Below are 14042 nucleotides of genomic sequence, written 5' to 3' on the forward strand. Positions count from 1 at the left end.
TTTTAAATATTGATTTTGGATTATTATTTATATGAATTTAATATTCTTTATACTTTTCGATTGGTTGTATGTTAATTTCTATATAAATCTATTGTGTATTATAGCGTATCTTTGGCTTTCTTATTAATAATACAGCTTATAACCAGAGAACGTAAATCATAAAAATATGCTACCTGGCAGCGCTAACTTTATTTTATTTTGTGCACATCAAAACAATATCAGCTGATAACAGATGTGAAAATTAAACAAAGGAAAATTACATACATTTCTGAAAACTGCATTATTTTTCTCTGATTTCTCCCGCATAGCATACAATTTTATTAGAAAGGTTTGCAATGAAATAACAATAGAGCAATTAAACGTGATTACAGAGTTGTAGCAATCATTATTATATTGTTATGATATAAAATGATATGCAATTAAATAAAATAAATGCATTTTGTATTGTATATAAGTACATATAGTCATATTGGGTAGATGATATTGCTAAAGAGTACAGCTTTATAGCAAATATATAGTAATTTGTTAAACACTGAATTGTTGGAGCAGCGCAAACAATGGATGGCATAGAAATGCAGATTCAGGAGTACTTGGAAGTGCTACCATATTCCGAATGCTATTTCCTAAAGGTTGGTAATCTTACATACATATACATAAGCATTTATTAATTTTGCTTTCATTATGCACTTTGAACTTTTCCAGAGTTGGCTGCAAAGTTTACAACCCAACAACAGCAAAATAATACCAACCAATTTCGAAAATATAATAAAATTGCTGCTGGACCATATATACCCAGCTGTGCAAATATTGAATGCTAGTCGAGAAAGATGCAAACTTCAAATCAGTCGTGTATTTGCGGAAGTACTACAAATATTATTGAAAGAAAATTCGAAAGAAAACGGTACACAGTTTATCAATTTTATTGCAAATTTTCCGCTAAACATACTCGATGGTCCGACGTTACGTTTCAAATTAATAAAAACTTTAATTGCGGAAGTCAATAGTTCTGACGACGTATGCCTTGCTTTACTGGCACGTCAGGATTCCAACTTATTAGTGGAGGTGCTCGAACAAACACAGCAACAATACCAGAATTGCTCAAATGGTGTGCCAAATAAACAATTTATATTACATCAAGCATTGCGAAATAAATTGCATTTTGCACCGTTGATAGCAAAGCAATTAAAAAATGCTAGTAATGTGAAAAATAAAGGTTTACGTAACAATTTATTGATACTAAAGATTGCCGATGAATTCTCAAATACAAAGCAAACATTGTCCGAACTCGGCAACATAAACAAGTGGCTGTCGGAGTATGCCGTTGACGGCACTCCATTACATTTAAAAGAAATACATAAATTCTTTTATGCTGATTTTCAGCGCATAGCTATAATTTTAGATTTTCTAAAGCGATATACGGATTTATATAAAACAATAACATTAGAACCAATATTAAATAGCAGAAGCCTTTTGAAGTTACTGTACGACTATGACATTGATACCAGGTAAGTTACATATTTTTTCCTATAATCAGTAAGAAACTGTATAATAATATTTTAACAACTTACAGCTTTGAAGAGTCCCGCCGCCTTTTGGAAGCCACACGAAAATGGCAAATGCAGCTAACAAATATGAAAAGCATTTACGAACTCGAAATGGAAACTTTGAATTACTACACAGCGCTCTCAACTGTGTGCGACATAATGCTACCCAACACAAACCCTCATAATTTCGATGCATACTACGAGTGTAAGGTGCAGCAGCTAAATGGCATGCTGCGTAAAATTCTCAATGTCGACATGTTATGTGCTCTGATTGAGGATATTTTCCAATTAATATTCCTACGCTGGGAGCATTTACGGCACGCTTCAAACATCTATTCAACAGCATTCCACACAAATCTTGGCCACTTAGCGGCGAATTCAAGTGGTGTTAGTAGCACAGCTGAAGCAGCTGTGGAGACACCCACAGCATCTATGCGTTCAACGGCACTCTCTGCTGATAGCGGTCGTCAAGGTTTCATTTGTCGTGGCCCAGCGCTACATGCAATCTTTGCATTTCTCAAAAATTTCATTACCAAAAAAATACATTCCGAAGATTATAAATTGGCTTCGGGTCGTGTGCAGCTACGCTTTCAACGTATCATCGATGTAATAACGGAGGCACTGTGGAAATATGCAGTTTTGCAGAAATTTGATAATTCACTTACGCTATCAAGCCGTAAGCAGAAGTTCGGCCTTGAGGCGGAAGAGTTGCTCCAATTGATACATGCACATATCGATCTAATAGAAAAATCTTCGAGTGACGATGACAGTCGTGATCGTAGTAATTACGCTAGTTTGTCGCGTCGCAAAGCAGCGCGTAAGAAACGGCGTGCCACTATTAGTGTTGCCGCCGGCATTGCGCGTCCCGTAATGCAAGCTGGTGAAGCAGATAATGCCAAAGCTAATTTAATGATTAATAGCGTCAATGCTGCAGAGGATACGGAGTGCAATGCTATTGAGGATTTAAAGTCGCGGCGTGAATTCAATCGCTTGGCTGAACGTAGTATTATACCGCAGATGTTGGGCTCACCAGAGAATCTGGCTATAATGGCTTTGTCTTTGAAGAATTTCAGCGATGTTAAGTTTATCATTGAGGTAAGTTATGCTTTTGTTAGTCGTGGCTTTGTTGAACCACTATGTGGATGCTTGTCTTATTGTCTTTCTTTGCTCTTTGTGGATACACTTCTGTTGTTGCGTTATTTTTTTCAAATATTCTTTACTTGATTTATTTTATATTGTCGTTTATATACATACATACTTATATGTAAATAAGTATGTATGTACTGATTAGTCATTTTATTGCAATGCCACTTTACGGCCGTTATAACTGAATTAACACAGCTATTACATAACCTCTTATTTTCCACAATTGGTTCACAACAGCTTTCACAAACATTTCATAATTAGTTTTGTTATAAATCATCAAGCGGCTAACAGCTGGCATCCTACTGAAAACGGTTTGACAGTTTGTGTGATATAAACAACTTTCAAGTCGAATTAATGTTAGGAAAAAGAGATTAGTTTGAAAGGCTGCTATAGGGCATAGTGGTCCGATTTGAACAATGCTTTCGGGAACTGTAACAGTACTTTAGACAATGTTCTATCCCAAATTTTGTCATGATATCTTGTCAAATTAAAAAGTTTTCCATACTAAGACATGGCAAATGACAAAATTTCAGATGGATATCTCAAAAACTGAGTGGCTAGTACGCGTTTTTACAGTTGGGCGTTGGTAAATCTACTCAGCTCGTCACCTCAGATATATACTTTATAGAGTTAAGAACTATTCTGCCCTCTCTTAATCTCTACAATGACCCAATTATATTGATAAACTCCAATATGCTGGTAGGTGCCAGTGAAGCGATGTGATCCTCAATTGGAAACATGGATCAAAGGGCTTTATCCTGCGCCTGAGTTTGTCACTAGGGAGGTTGATTACATATTTAAATTTGTTTAGATTGTAAACTCCCATCAGTAACTTGGAGTTGTTGTCAATACCTGTTGTTGTTGTTGTAACGGGTACCTAGTCCCCGATAGAATAGTAAGAGTTAGCTAAGTTGTCGTTGACATATCTAACGGTAGGCCCATGAAACGTTCTTTTTCGACGGAATCGCACCAAAGGGAGAGAGGTGGAGCAGGCTTTGTGGGATATGCCCATTTAGATCGATAAGTCTTGTCCATGCCTCTCTCTGCCTATTGTTTCTTCCTTACGGAGCATTTCCTTTATGGTACGAAAACCCACCGCGATGAAGGGTTCAGGTCCTACCATGTTCGTGGATGCTGGGAGCGAGCGAGCTCATCAGCCAGTTCATTCCAGAGTATACTTTTGTGCCGGGCATCCGGATAAGGTGCACTTGTTTACGTTCCGATAAACTGTTCAGCCGTTCTCTACACGCCTGCATCAGTAGTATCTCATAGTCAAAGATTGCCTTAAGTGCCGCTCTGGCTAAGTATGGCTATACGTTCGTTGCAATAGTTGCGTTGGAGGTTTATCTCTACATACCGACTTATGGCAAAGACTTCTGCTGGAAATATTCTGTTGTTGTTGTTGTAGCGGCAGAATTCTGCCGAGTTGACAGTCCTTGGCCGGATAAAAATCCGGGTCCTTTCCGGTTACGTAGACCCGACTGTCGTGGGAACGGTTAAAATATGCTGGTGCGTAGTCCTGCGATTCCTGCACAAATTCCATCCGACGTTTTCGAGCCATTAGTTTAGCACTTGATTGTACTATCCCTAAGCAGTAGCTCAAGAGCGAAATCGTTCCATTCAGCCTTACTGCTAGGGTAAACCTTGAACTTTTTGGTTGGTTAATTTTGTCCCTTGAGAGAAGAGGCAATGGTATTATACCACTTAAGTCCTTCATCCGCTAGCATGAGATTAGCTTACCTCTGCCAAAACCTTCTGCTGTTGTCTCATAAGACCGATTGATCATTTAAAAAGTCGTTTATATTTAATTTAGTTACAAAATTTTCTCAATTCGAACTCACAAAGTAATATTTAAAGAATAATAACAACAAATAGATATGTGTTGTTGCGTCTTATATACACACAAAGCTGTATACAATCCGCTATTTGTCGCTGTGGTTATCCGCCAAAGAAAATTCTTCCTTATAATGGTACTTGAGTTCGACCGGTTTCAGCCAGAAGCCATTTACAACAGCCAACCACTTGCACAACAGCAAGAGCAGGACAAATATCTATGAAAAATTTATAAATTTACTAATATTATTCATATTATCGCTGTGCTATGTATATATATTTAATTTTTTTGTTTTGCAGACTTTCCACTTACAGGACACCGCACTCAATCGTGAGCTGGTGTTTGTCGAGCAACAACAACACATCAAACAGAAGTTGGCAACAATTTACGAAAACTATCTGCAGAAGGAGCAAAGCGGCAGCGGCGACGGTGGCGATGTGGAGCAGCCAGCCGCCACTGTTGAGCAGATACGCAACGTCGCGGGCAAAGGCTTCGATGTGTCACGCATAATCAGCGTCATTGACACCTTTGCGCTCACGCAACGCATAGAACCCACAGCGGAAGAGCAGCAACTGTGCCAGCGTCACATGAACAATCCGCAATATTTATTTTTGCGCAACTTCGACGCCGACAACATGAACGCGTTCATCATCACCGACTTGGTGCTCAACTTGCCATTCAACCGTGAGATAACCTCAAATATTTTAATGGTTGTAAGACGTCAGCAGACCGTCAGCGGTAGTAGCAGCATGACGCGTTCACTCCGCAGTGATGACGGTGCGGCCAACAAGCAGCAATTGCACAGTGATATCGGCGCTTTAGCGCTACTGGAAAGCCTCAGCGCATGTCTGCAAATACAGCCACAGCAGCGACTCTGTCGCCTGCTCAACGATAACTACTATACGCTGAAGCCGCGCAAATTGGCGTTGGAGCTGCAGCGTGAGCGCGCCTTTGGCGCAGTCTTTCACAAAGCGGACAGAGAAGTCGGACAGATTGAAGATTTGAAAATGCATGCGCCGCTCTTTCACGATTTGCAAGCGAAGTGTAACTACTATCAACGCTTTATCAGCTACGTGCAGCAGCTGGCACAGCTTGTGCAGTTGCGTGATCGCAATTTGGAGTATCACACCGGCGCGCTGCTGAAGATTAACGTCTGCGATGTCATCGGCGAATTGATTTTCGAATGCAATATGACGCCATTGGAGATAGAGGCGAATGTGGCCGCGTTGAATTTGAATTTAGTACACGTCATAGCGTTGAATGTCTGCCCGGAAATTGCGGGCAAATGTACCGGTGGCGTTGGCAAGTTGGCGCGGCGCAAAATTACGCCACAGAAAGCCGAAAGCATACTGAACTATGTGGCGAATCAGAATTCGCTGCTGGCATGCCTCTTGCAGGGTGTCATTAATGCGGCCGGTGTGCCGTTGCCAGCAAATAAATTGAATACCAGCTTTCTACAAGCGCTACTCGAGCTGGAAGAGATCGAGCGCGTCGCTACGCTCTTCAATGACAACAAATTCGTGGCCGCCTTGCGCTCCGACTACGATCCGAGCACGCTAGTTGCTGATGTCGCGCCGAAGATGACACAACTGCAACTGCAGACACTCGATTTGGGTTACCAGCCGAAGGCGTTGCAGCAAAGACGCACAGACCAACTGCTACTGCAGCTAATCGAAGAGGATGCGCGCAACATACGCTTTGCCGGACGCATACAAGATGTCGGCACGCGCGCCAAGCTGATACAAGCCAACTTCACAAAAATTGCCACCACACGCCTGGCCAAAGAGCTGATCGAGAACACGCTGCAGAATCGGCAGGCGGCCAAACGCATACCGGCCGCGCTGCGACAACAATTGGAGGCCACCTTGGCCGATATAACAATTTATGCGAAAGTCTCCGAGGTGCTGCAGTTCGAGACATGGCCGCAAGCCTATGACTTCGGCATGAAAACGCCGACAGCAATTTTCGAGAAACTCTTGCAAACGCATTTGTATAAACTGTGCTACAATTGGTGCCGCGTGGTCAAGCTGGCCGAACGCTTTGCGGCGCAAAAGCAACGCTTTCTCGATGTGCTACTCAACGCGCTGCTGGAGCTGCATGACGATGTCAGTTATGGCGGCAGTAGCAGCGGCAGCAGCGAAGCCGATGGCGAAGTCAACAAATACTTACTAAAGATACTCGAGACATTCCACACAGCCGATGTTGCCAATTTCCTAGACACACACAAGGACAAGTTCCGCACGGTACACTTAATGCGCTACACCGTCGATTATTTGACGCGTTGCAATCCGAACGAGAGTCACAGCTATCGAAATTATAAAATTTCCCTCATAATTTTCGAACAGCTGACGCCCGGTGAACTTGCGCCATTTTGGAAACTTTTCACCTATCCACTGCTGATCATCGAACAGTTGGTGATGAATACCAAATTCGAAACGCTCACCAAAGTGCTGACCGCTGTACGTACGGCGCTCTCACAGCTCGACGCTGGCGGCACACAAGTGTGCGCCTTCTGCTTCGACAAACGCGGGCACATCTATGACATACATACGCGCAGCACGAACTCGCCGCATAAAGTGAAATTCCAACTCGGCACCGATATCGGCCAGACCAACAATTCGGCATTCATTTTGCTGAATTTCAATTTGTACCAGAAGCATCATGTCATCACCAATGAATGCATTGATTTGTTGTTGCGTATTTATGGCACGAAGGCGCTGGATTATCACGTCTCGGATGTGGCTTCCTCCTCCGAGCGCATCTCACAAACCACCGACATGCAGCAGTCGTTGGACTCGCTTTGTGGCGCCTTTCAAATGCCGGCGGTGGCGCCGACGCGTGAGGATTGGGTGCGCGACGACGATGCCACACACTGCATGTGCTGCCATCGTGCCGCCTTCACGATGCTCATGCGTCGCCATCATTGTCGACGTTGTGGGCGTGTTGTTTGTTTTGCTTGTTCGGCACATCGCATGCGCATACCCGATCTGTACGAAGATGTCGAGGTGCGCGTTTGTAATGATTGCTTCAGCAAAACGGAGGAGGTGCAACGCAGGCGTACACAGGATGCGCATGCTGCGGCGAAAGACGGCGTGGCCAATAACGCCGGCGGTGGTAAGCGTGCGCGTGATAGCGACGCTTACAAGTGGCAGCTGTGCGGCAATATTACGCATGACAAGCTCTTGCGTGAAGAGTTCTGCTATGAGCACGCGCCCAGCGTGGCGCTATGTCTTTCCATACTCGCCTTCCATCAGGGGCAACAAAAATGCGTCGATCTGCTGTTGTATCATTGCCATAAATTGGAAAAGCTGTTTGTGCCAAATCCAGAGGTGGACTACGAGCTGGTCGCAAAGATGATGAACTGTCTTGCACTGGCCGCTAAGGTATATATAACGGTAGTAGTGGTGTGTTATAGTTTTATTTATGTGTTTTCCACTTTTGTAGGTGCGTGGTGGCCCTCCCGAAATTGAAACTATACGCGAACATTCTATGATCATCATGTCTGTGGTGCAAAATGGCTGTGAGTCTTTAATACCACCAGGTCCGCTCAACAATCACAGCCTACGCAAGCTGGGCGATTCGCTGGTGCAGGCAGAAAAATGGGATTTGGCTTTTGAGGTGCATCTCAAGTGTGGCTTTCCCACTGTCGGTGTGATGGCGGCGCATGGTCTGTCTTGCTTGCGCGCGGGTTGCTTTGACACTGGTGAGTAGTGTTCACATATATTATTTCACTTCTACTAGATATCGTAGCAATCTTACTTACCTAAACTTTATAAGCATGCGAAATCATTTGGAGCAGTAAGCGGTCCATGCACATTGGTGAAGGCTATGGTGATGTGTGTGGAGGTGTCGTTTCCTAATTATTTTTGACTTTTGTTTGTCTCGCATTTTCTTTGTCTTTTTGTATATAACCCTCATTCTTCAGGCAAATATGTACCTAGAGAGTTAAAAGTAAGGACTTAACCCTGGAAGTCTAGCTCTTTTGTTGCTCTTTTGTTGTCGTTGTTGTAGCGTCTTAAAACATTCCCCAAACAGCTTTCGTGATACTGCTAAGTGGGTCCTTTTTGAACGTCAACCTGTTGAGTTGCGCTTACATGTTGTTGTTGTTGTAGTCACTTGGGATATTGTTCAAATAGCTTTGAGGAAAACAACCGACATCTCAGTTCTTGGCTGTATAAAAATCCGTGTATGTACGTTCCGGCTACCCGGATCCTGTCGTGTCCTACTGACTTAGGTACGTTAGCACAGTTCTACTATATATCATATAACGGTTTAATTAGGTTAGGTTAGCTTTTATAAAATATCGATGTTATAGAATTAAATTCTATTAAATTCTAAACCCTATTGGGAGGAAGTGCAAAATCTGGTGTTATTGCAATCACTTAGCGGCAAGTCCTGGAAACGGGGTTCGGACCATTTATGGAAGCGTGTTAGATGAGTGGTAGGTGATTAATGTCTTACAGGAATCCTTTGCGCGCAAGACATATCTATAGTTTGTCAGGGTTTATTCTCTTCTATAATGAAGTTGCGCTAGGGTCACTTCGGTTTCGCGCGGGAACTCGAGTTCAAAGTCTGCGCTGGGAGGTGTTTCCACTTCAAGGACGCCATCCTTTGGGAGCGAGTCGATGAAGGTGTTTACAGCTTCGCTGGGAATGACGTTCCGCACACGTCAAATTGATCGCGTACGAAACGGCGTCGATGGATTGTGGAAGTTCGTCGACAAATTGTAGGAATGTTTTCTTGACTCGCTGGTTTCGCTTCAAGCAGATGAATGCTCGGTTATTTCTGCGAAAAAATATGCAAATTAATGTTGTTGTTGTAATGGTTACCTAGTCCCCAACAACAACATATGCAAATGAATTATTGTAACGGTTCACTGCCCTAGCAGTATTATGCGAATATTCATCGCACATATAGTATAACGGGTTTTGTTTTATGAAGCACACATACGACTTGTTTTTGTTGTAGCAATCTAAAACTTTTCCGTTCCCACGACAGTCGGGTCTAAGTAACCGAAACAGACTCGGATTCGGATTTTTATTTGGCCAAAGATTGTCAGCTCGGCACCAGGCTTCGAAATTATTTTCAGGAATGTTTTCTGCCGCTACAACAACATCTCCGAAATATGTTCGGTAAATGTTTCTGAGGTGGGAGCATAGAAATTTGGACCCAATAGAGTTACGAAAACATAATTAATGGTTTGTTGTTGCATGAAAATGAAAAGCTGTCGAATTTTGATCATCCCATAATTTTTTTCCATTTAAATTCTTTTTTGGAAAAATCTTAAAAAAGTTATCATTATTAATTTATAAGTAGAATTAACTATTTTTAGTTATAATTCAAACAATTTTTTTTTTCATTTTTCAAAATTTGTTTGTGTGTCTGTGGAGCAGTGAATGTGCAAAATTTTATTAAAAGTGTGTTATAAAAGTGTATGATAAAATTTTTGTTTGATAAAAAATATAAAAAAAATTCTTTCAAATAACCAAAAATAAGGATTTCAATATCATCATATCACAACATACAAAAACTAACCTCACTTCATTGGTTTCAAACTCATCCATTGGATATTTACTAATAATCCGCTTTAACATAAAAAAACTCGCACATAAAATCCTTAAGATAGATTACAATAACAATAACAATAAAATTATTCTCAGCACGCGAGAAGTTCTCCTACTGCATGACGAAGTTGAGTAGCGAGTACATGAATGAGAAAATATGCAAATACATAATGACCACGACAAACACCGATACGGACACGAATGACAATCCCTTCGAATCGACTCACCATGAAACGGACCTGCAAACAACTAAACGTCCACAACGCGGTCCACCGTTACTCCAAGAAATAGTGAAAACTATAGAGAGCACACCCTGCCTCAAACCGCAGCCGGAAACATTGAAGCGCGCCTCACTCATACGCAACTCGAATACCTCACTCGCCTCCCTATTGTCGCGACGCAAAGACCCGTGCCCGATACGCATGCACGAACCCGCCTTGGGCATACTCAACACACTGGCCAATCTGAAGCACATCGCGAAGGGTCAGTACAACGAACTGCACAATAATCTCAGCGGCACGCATGCCAATTTGGACAATAAGTCACGGCAGTATGTGCAACACACGCGCGGTTTCGAGGAATGCCTCTACTATGTGCTCACCTATGGCTCACACACGGATGTGCTGCAATTTCTCATGCGCCATCGCGAACTCAACGCGGCGCTCAAGTATTTGCTGCAACAAAATCTCGAATCGGAATACTTTATACAGAATATTTTCCTCGTCTCGCTGCGTTATGGCAGTCTGCCGTCGCTAATAGAGCACATGCAGAAGATGGACGCCACTTTGGCCATATGGCGTGTGACGCTGCTGCAGACCTGCCACTACTTGGAGACACAAAATCATCTCAACTCGCTCTATCAACTTCAGCTGCTACTGCACGATCCCGTGCGCGCCAGCATGACCTGCGTACGCTTCTACTCGGCCAATTGTGAGAGCTTCCAACATCTGCATGCGAACGCCATGCATTTGCACAATGCGCAACAGCACTTGCAAAGCCAGCTGGAGCTGACACAGTGGGATAAGGTGAATTTCGAGCCGTTGCTGCGCAATCGGCGGAGCTCGGTGAGCAGCCGGCGCTCGAGTGTGAGCTCGGGTGGGAATACACCGGCTGCGAACATGAGCTTCCTAATGCATATGGATGCGCGCGCGCTCAACAGCCACATCAACACGATCTCGATGCAATTGGAAGTGGCGAAATTCTTGTCGCATTGTGAGCGGGAGTTGAGCGCCTCCGATGAAGTAAACACCTTGAAAATGCTTAAGCAGGTAAGTGTAAAGTGTGAAAAATTAGTTCTTGCTCATTTCACAAATGCACCATGCAAAATGCTTTTAGTTACGCCTTGACAACTCGCTTAAATTGAAGTTGCCCACACTCTTCGATGGCGCGCAGGAGCGCATACAAATTTGCATATTGATCTTGCTATGCGGTAAGAATATCGAGGAGGGCTTTGGCTTAGCCTACAGGTGAGTGACAATACTATAGTCTTCAACCTACAATTTAATACATTTTTTAATCTCTAATATAGAATCATACACCACTACAAGCTGCCTGAGGTGAAGGTATTCGGTGCGACTGCCAAATTTCTTGCCTGCAATCAGCGCATTGCCGAAGTGGAAAAGCTAATAAGTTGCATAACATCCAACAATGGCATACAGACGCGTGACATTGATGAAATCTTATCGATTGCCGTCAACTCGGCTTGCAACTGTAATGACCCGGATGTAAAAATGGTACTTGATAATCTCGTCAAGCGGATTCATAGCGTGGAATTGCGTATATCTTGTCACATCTTTATTGGCCAGCTGAAATCGGCATACCTCTTAGCGAATAAGTACGAACGTATTGGTGATATTCGTCGTATACTACGACAAGCCGAACTCACAAATCAGGTGCACATTAAGAAATTGTGTGAAAGAAAGTTGAATGTAAATGCCGCCGCGCGTGAATGATTTGAAATGCATACCAATGGTTTTTTTATTAACACCTCGACTGATCAGTAGAACAAGTATACCTTCATACATATATACATACGTATTATCATATTTTTAGAAAAAGGAAAAAAAAATTATTACATATTTTATTGTGATTCTATATATTATTTTTAACTCATTGTAAGATTTTACCAAATTTATACATACTTACATATATGTACATACATACACACATCGATTTACGTGAATAAAGTATAGGCAATTTTATAAATGTCACCATTTTTATTATTCCCAAGCCTAGGAGGTTAGCGCAGGGCTTATTGATTTTTATTTTTGCGTGATATTTAAACAATTTTAGGTGTAACACCAAACAAATTTTATATTATGAAAAATACTATATATAATAATAGACAAAATTTCGATATGGAATTCTATTAAACAAACATTTAAAAATATAATATATATATTTTTTGCATTATATGCATTCAGTATTTGATTTTAGTCAGTTCAAAAGTTTTTACTTCACAAGAAATATTTCAAACTTAAAAGTTATGTAAACTCTAATGACCCGGAGGTACTTGATAACCTCGTCAAGCCCGATTCATAGCTTGGAATTGCGTATATGTAGTATATATTATGTATAACTGGTTCGTTTTAACGAATCTCAAAATGCTGTAAGGCAGTACTCCTTTCACTTTTTGTCAAGTCTTGTGAGCCATAAGTAGGCATAATTGCCATTTATCCACAACAACTGCCACAACTTGGTGCGTCCATTGATGTGTTATTTATGCGTCCAATGCGACGGTTTGGGCCAAAGTTACCACGACCGCCGCTGCCGCCGCCTCCTCCACCACCAGAACCACCGCCACCGCCTCCACCTCCTCCGCCGCCGCCGCCGTAGCCACCGCCCCAACCACCTCTGCGGCTATTACCACCACTGCTGCTATGCTCATCCTTCATAAATGGCGATAGTAGTCCTCTGAAACTATTTCGAAATCATTAATTAAATTAATATACTATATAGTTTAGTACACTGCATATTCTAACTTACAATGTTATCGAAATGAACCAAAGGCCTGTGAAAATCTCCAATACGCGAGACACGTTCCAAGGCCGGCGCTGTAAAACGCTGCCATCTGTGAATTGAGAAGGAATATTGCTCAAGTTTGTTTTTAAAATTTATTTAAAATATATAACAGCAGTATCCTAAAATAATTATACATTATAAATAAATTAATTATATTGGTTAGAGCCCAAAGGAATAATACAAGAAATCTAACCATTTTAATTAAAAAACAAAACGAATGCAAAATAAAGTCAGGGACATTTAAAAAATCAACAAAATCACAAAAACATATATACATATGTACATCTACACATATGCAATATATCTAGTTTTTTCCATATTTAATCAGAGAAACTAATCTTTTCCAAAGCACATATTTTTGTGCATACATTTTTTATTTATTTATTTTATTCTAAGCCAACGTGTAGCTGTGCATTGCCTCAGATTTCTGTTTACTTTAATAAATTTTCGGCATATTATTTTTAACAACACACAGCGTACGTGTACTTTAACGAATTCGAACTTCCTCACATGCCAATATATACTTACATAGGAAGTTAACACATATGTACATACTGTCTTTTTGAAAATTTTTGTTGGTTTTAACGTATTATGAATTTTTCAAAAGAAATTTAATAGTAAACAAAAGCTGCTAAATATTGCAGTACGTGTACTTTAGAGAATATAACATTTTTTTTTATCAGCAGCTACACTATGCAGGAAGTTGACACATATTTAAAGCATTTAATAGAACTGCCAGTTTTTTCACCATATACCTCGATCTATGTACACCATTTTACAATGGCTTTGCTTGCTTCACAGTTTTGTGCAATTTCTAAATTAGACAACTAATATTTAAAGCATAACGCAGTTAAAAACAATTTGTTTTGCTTAAGAAAAATTTTGCAATCCAAACTCAGTTTACAATTGACTTGTCATGGCGTATTGACGTTT

General features: G+C 41.3%; 2 protein-coding genes across 3 annotated transcripts; one reads left to right on the plus strand and one right to left on the minus strand.

The window, feature by feature from the left end:
- The first annotated feature begins 256 nt into the window (after nt 1–256).
- On the plus strand, nt 257–12293 carry LOC126757939 (zinc finger FYVE domain-containing protein 26 homolog). Its single transcript, XM_050471864.1, has 8 exons — nt 257–629; nt 703–1505; nt 1571–2639; nt 4824–7907; nt 7969–8227; nt 10185–11356; nt 11424–11554; nt 11617–12293. Exons 1-8 carry the CDS (start codon nt 558–560, stop codon nt 12038–12040), a joined length of 7014 nt encoding a protein of 2337 aa, XP_050327821.1. The 5' UTR covers nt 257–557; the 3' UTR covers nt 12041–12293.
- LOC126757940 (glycine-rich selenoprotein-like) lies at nt 12285–14042 on the minus strand. 2 transcript variants are annotated; one of them, XM_050471866.1, is made up of 3 exons: nt 13865–14042; nt 13074–13158; nt 12285–13007 (listed from the first exon to the last, which is right to left on the minus strand). In XM_050471866.1, exons 1-3 carry the CDS (start codon nt 13881–13883, stop codon nt 12761–12763), a joined length of 351 nt encoding a protein of 116 aa, XP_050327823.1. In that variant the 5' UTR covers nt 13884–14042; the 3' UTR covers nt 12285–12760. The 2 variants fall into 2 exon arrangements, with proteins under 2 accessions (XP_050327823.1, XP_050327822.1); XM_050471865.1 differs by lacking the exon at nt 13865–14042 and adding an exon at nt 13638–13858.

This window comes from Bactrocera neohumeralis, chromosome 5, assembly GCF_024586455.1.
Source record: "Bactrocera neohumeralis isolate Rockhampton chromosome 5, APGP_CSIRO_Bneo_wtdbg2-racon-allhic-juicebox.fasta_v2, whole genome shotgun sequence".
Taxonomy (NCBI): Eukaryota; Metazoa; Arthropoda; class Insecta; order Diptera; family Tephritidae; genus Bactrocera; species Bactrocera neohumeralis.

Bases quoted from the DNA above. Each gene is read 5' to 3' on its own strand.
- LOC126757940 (XM_050471865.1), bottom strand. From the start codon at position 13,662: ATGTACATATGTGTTAACTTCCTAT. The intron at 13,159-13,637 runs GTAAGTATATAT...CTCAATTCACAG, and splicing joins CATATGTGTTAACTTCCTAT to ATGGCAGCGTTTTACAGCGC. The intron at 13,008-13,073 runs GTAAGTTAGAAT...ATTTCGAAATAG, and splicing joins TGGTTCATTTCGATAACATT to TTTCAGAGGACTACTATCGC.
- LOC126757939 (XM_050471864.1), top strand. From the start codon at position 558: ATGGATGGCATAGAAATGCAGATTCAGGAGTACTTGGAAGTGCTACCA. The intron at 1,506-1,570 runs GTAAGTTACATA...AACAACTTACAG, and splicing joins GACTATGACATTGATACCAG to CTTTGAAGAGTCCCGCCGCC. The intron at 11,555-11,616 runs GTGAGTGACAAT...TCTCTAATATAG, and splicing joins GGCTTTGGCTTAGCCTACAG to AATCATACACCACTACAAGC.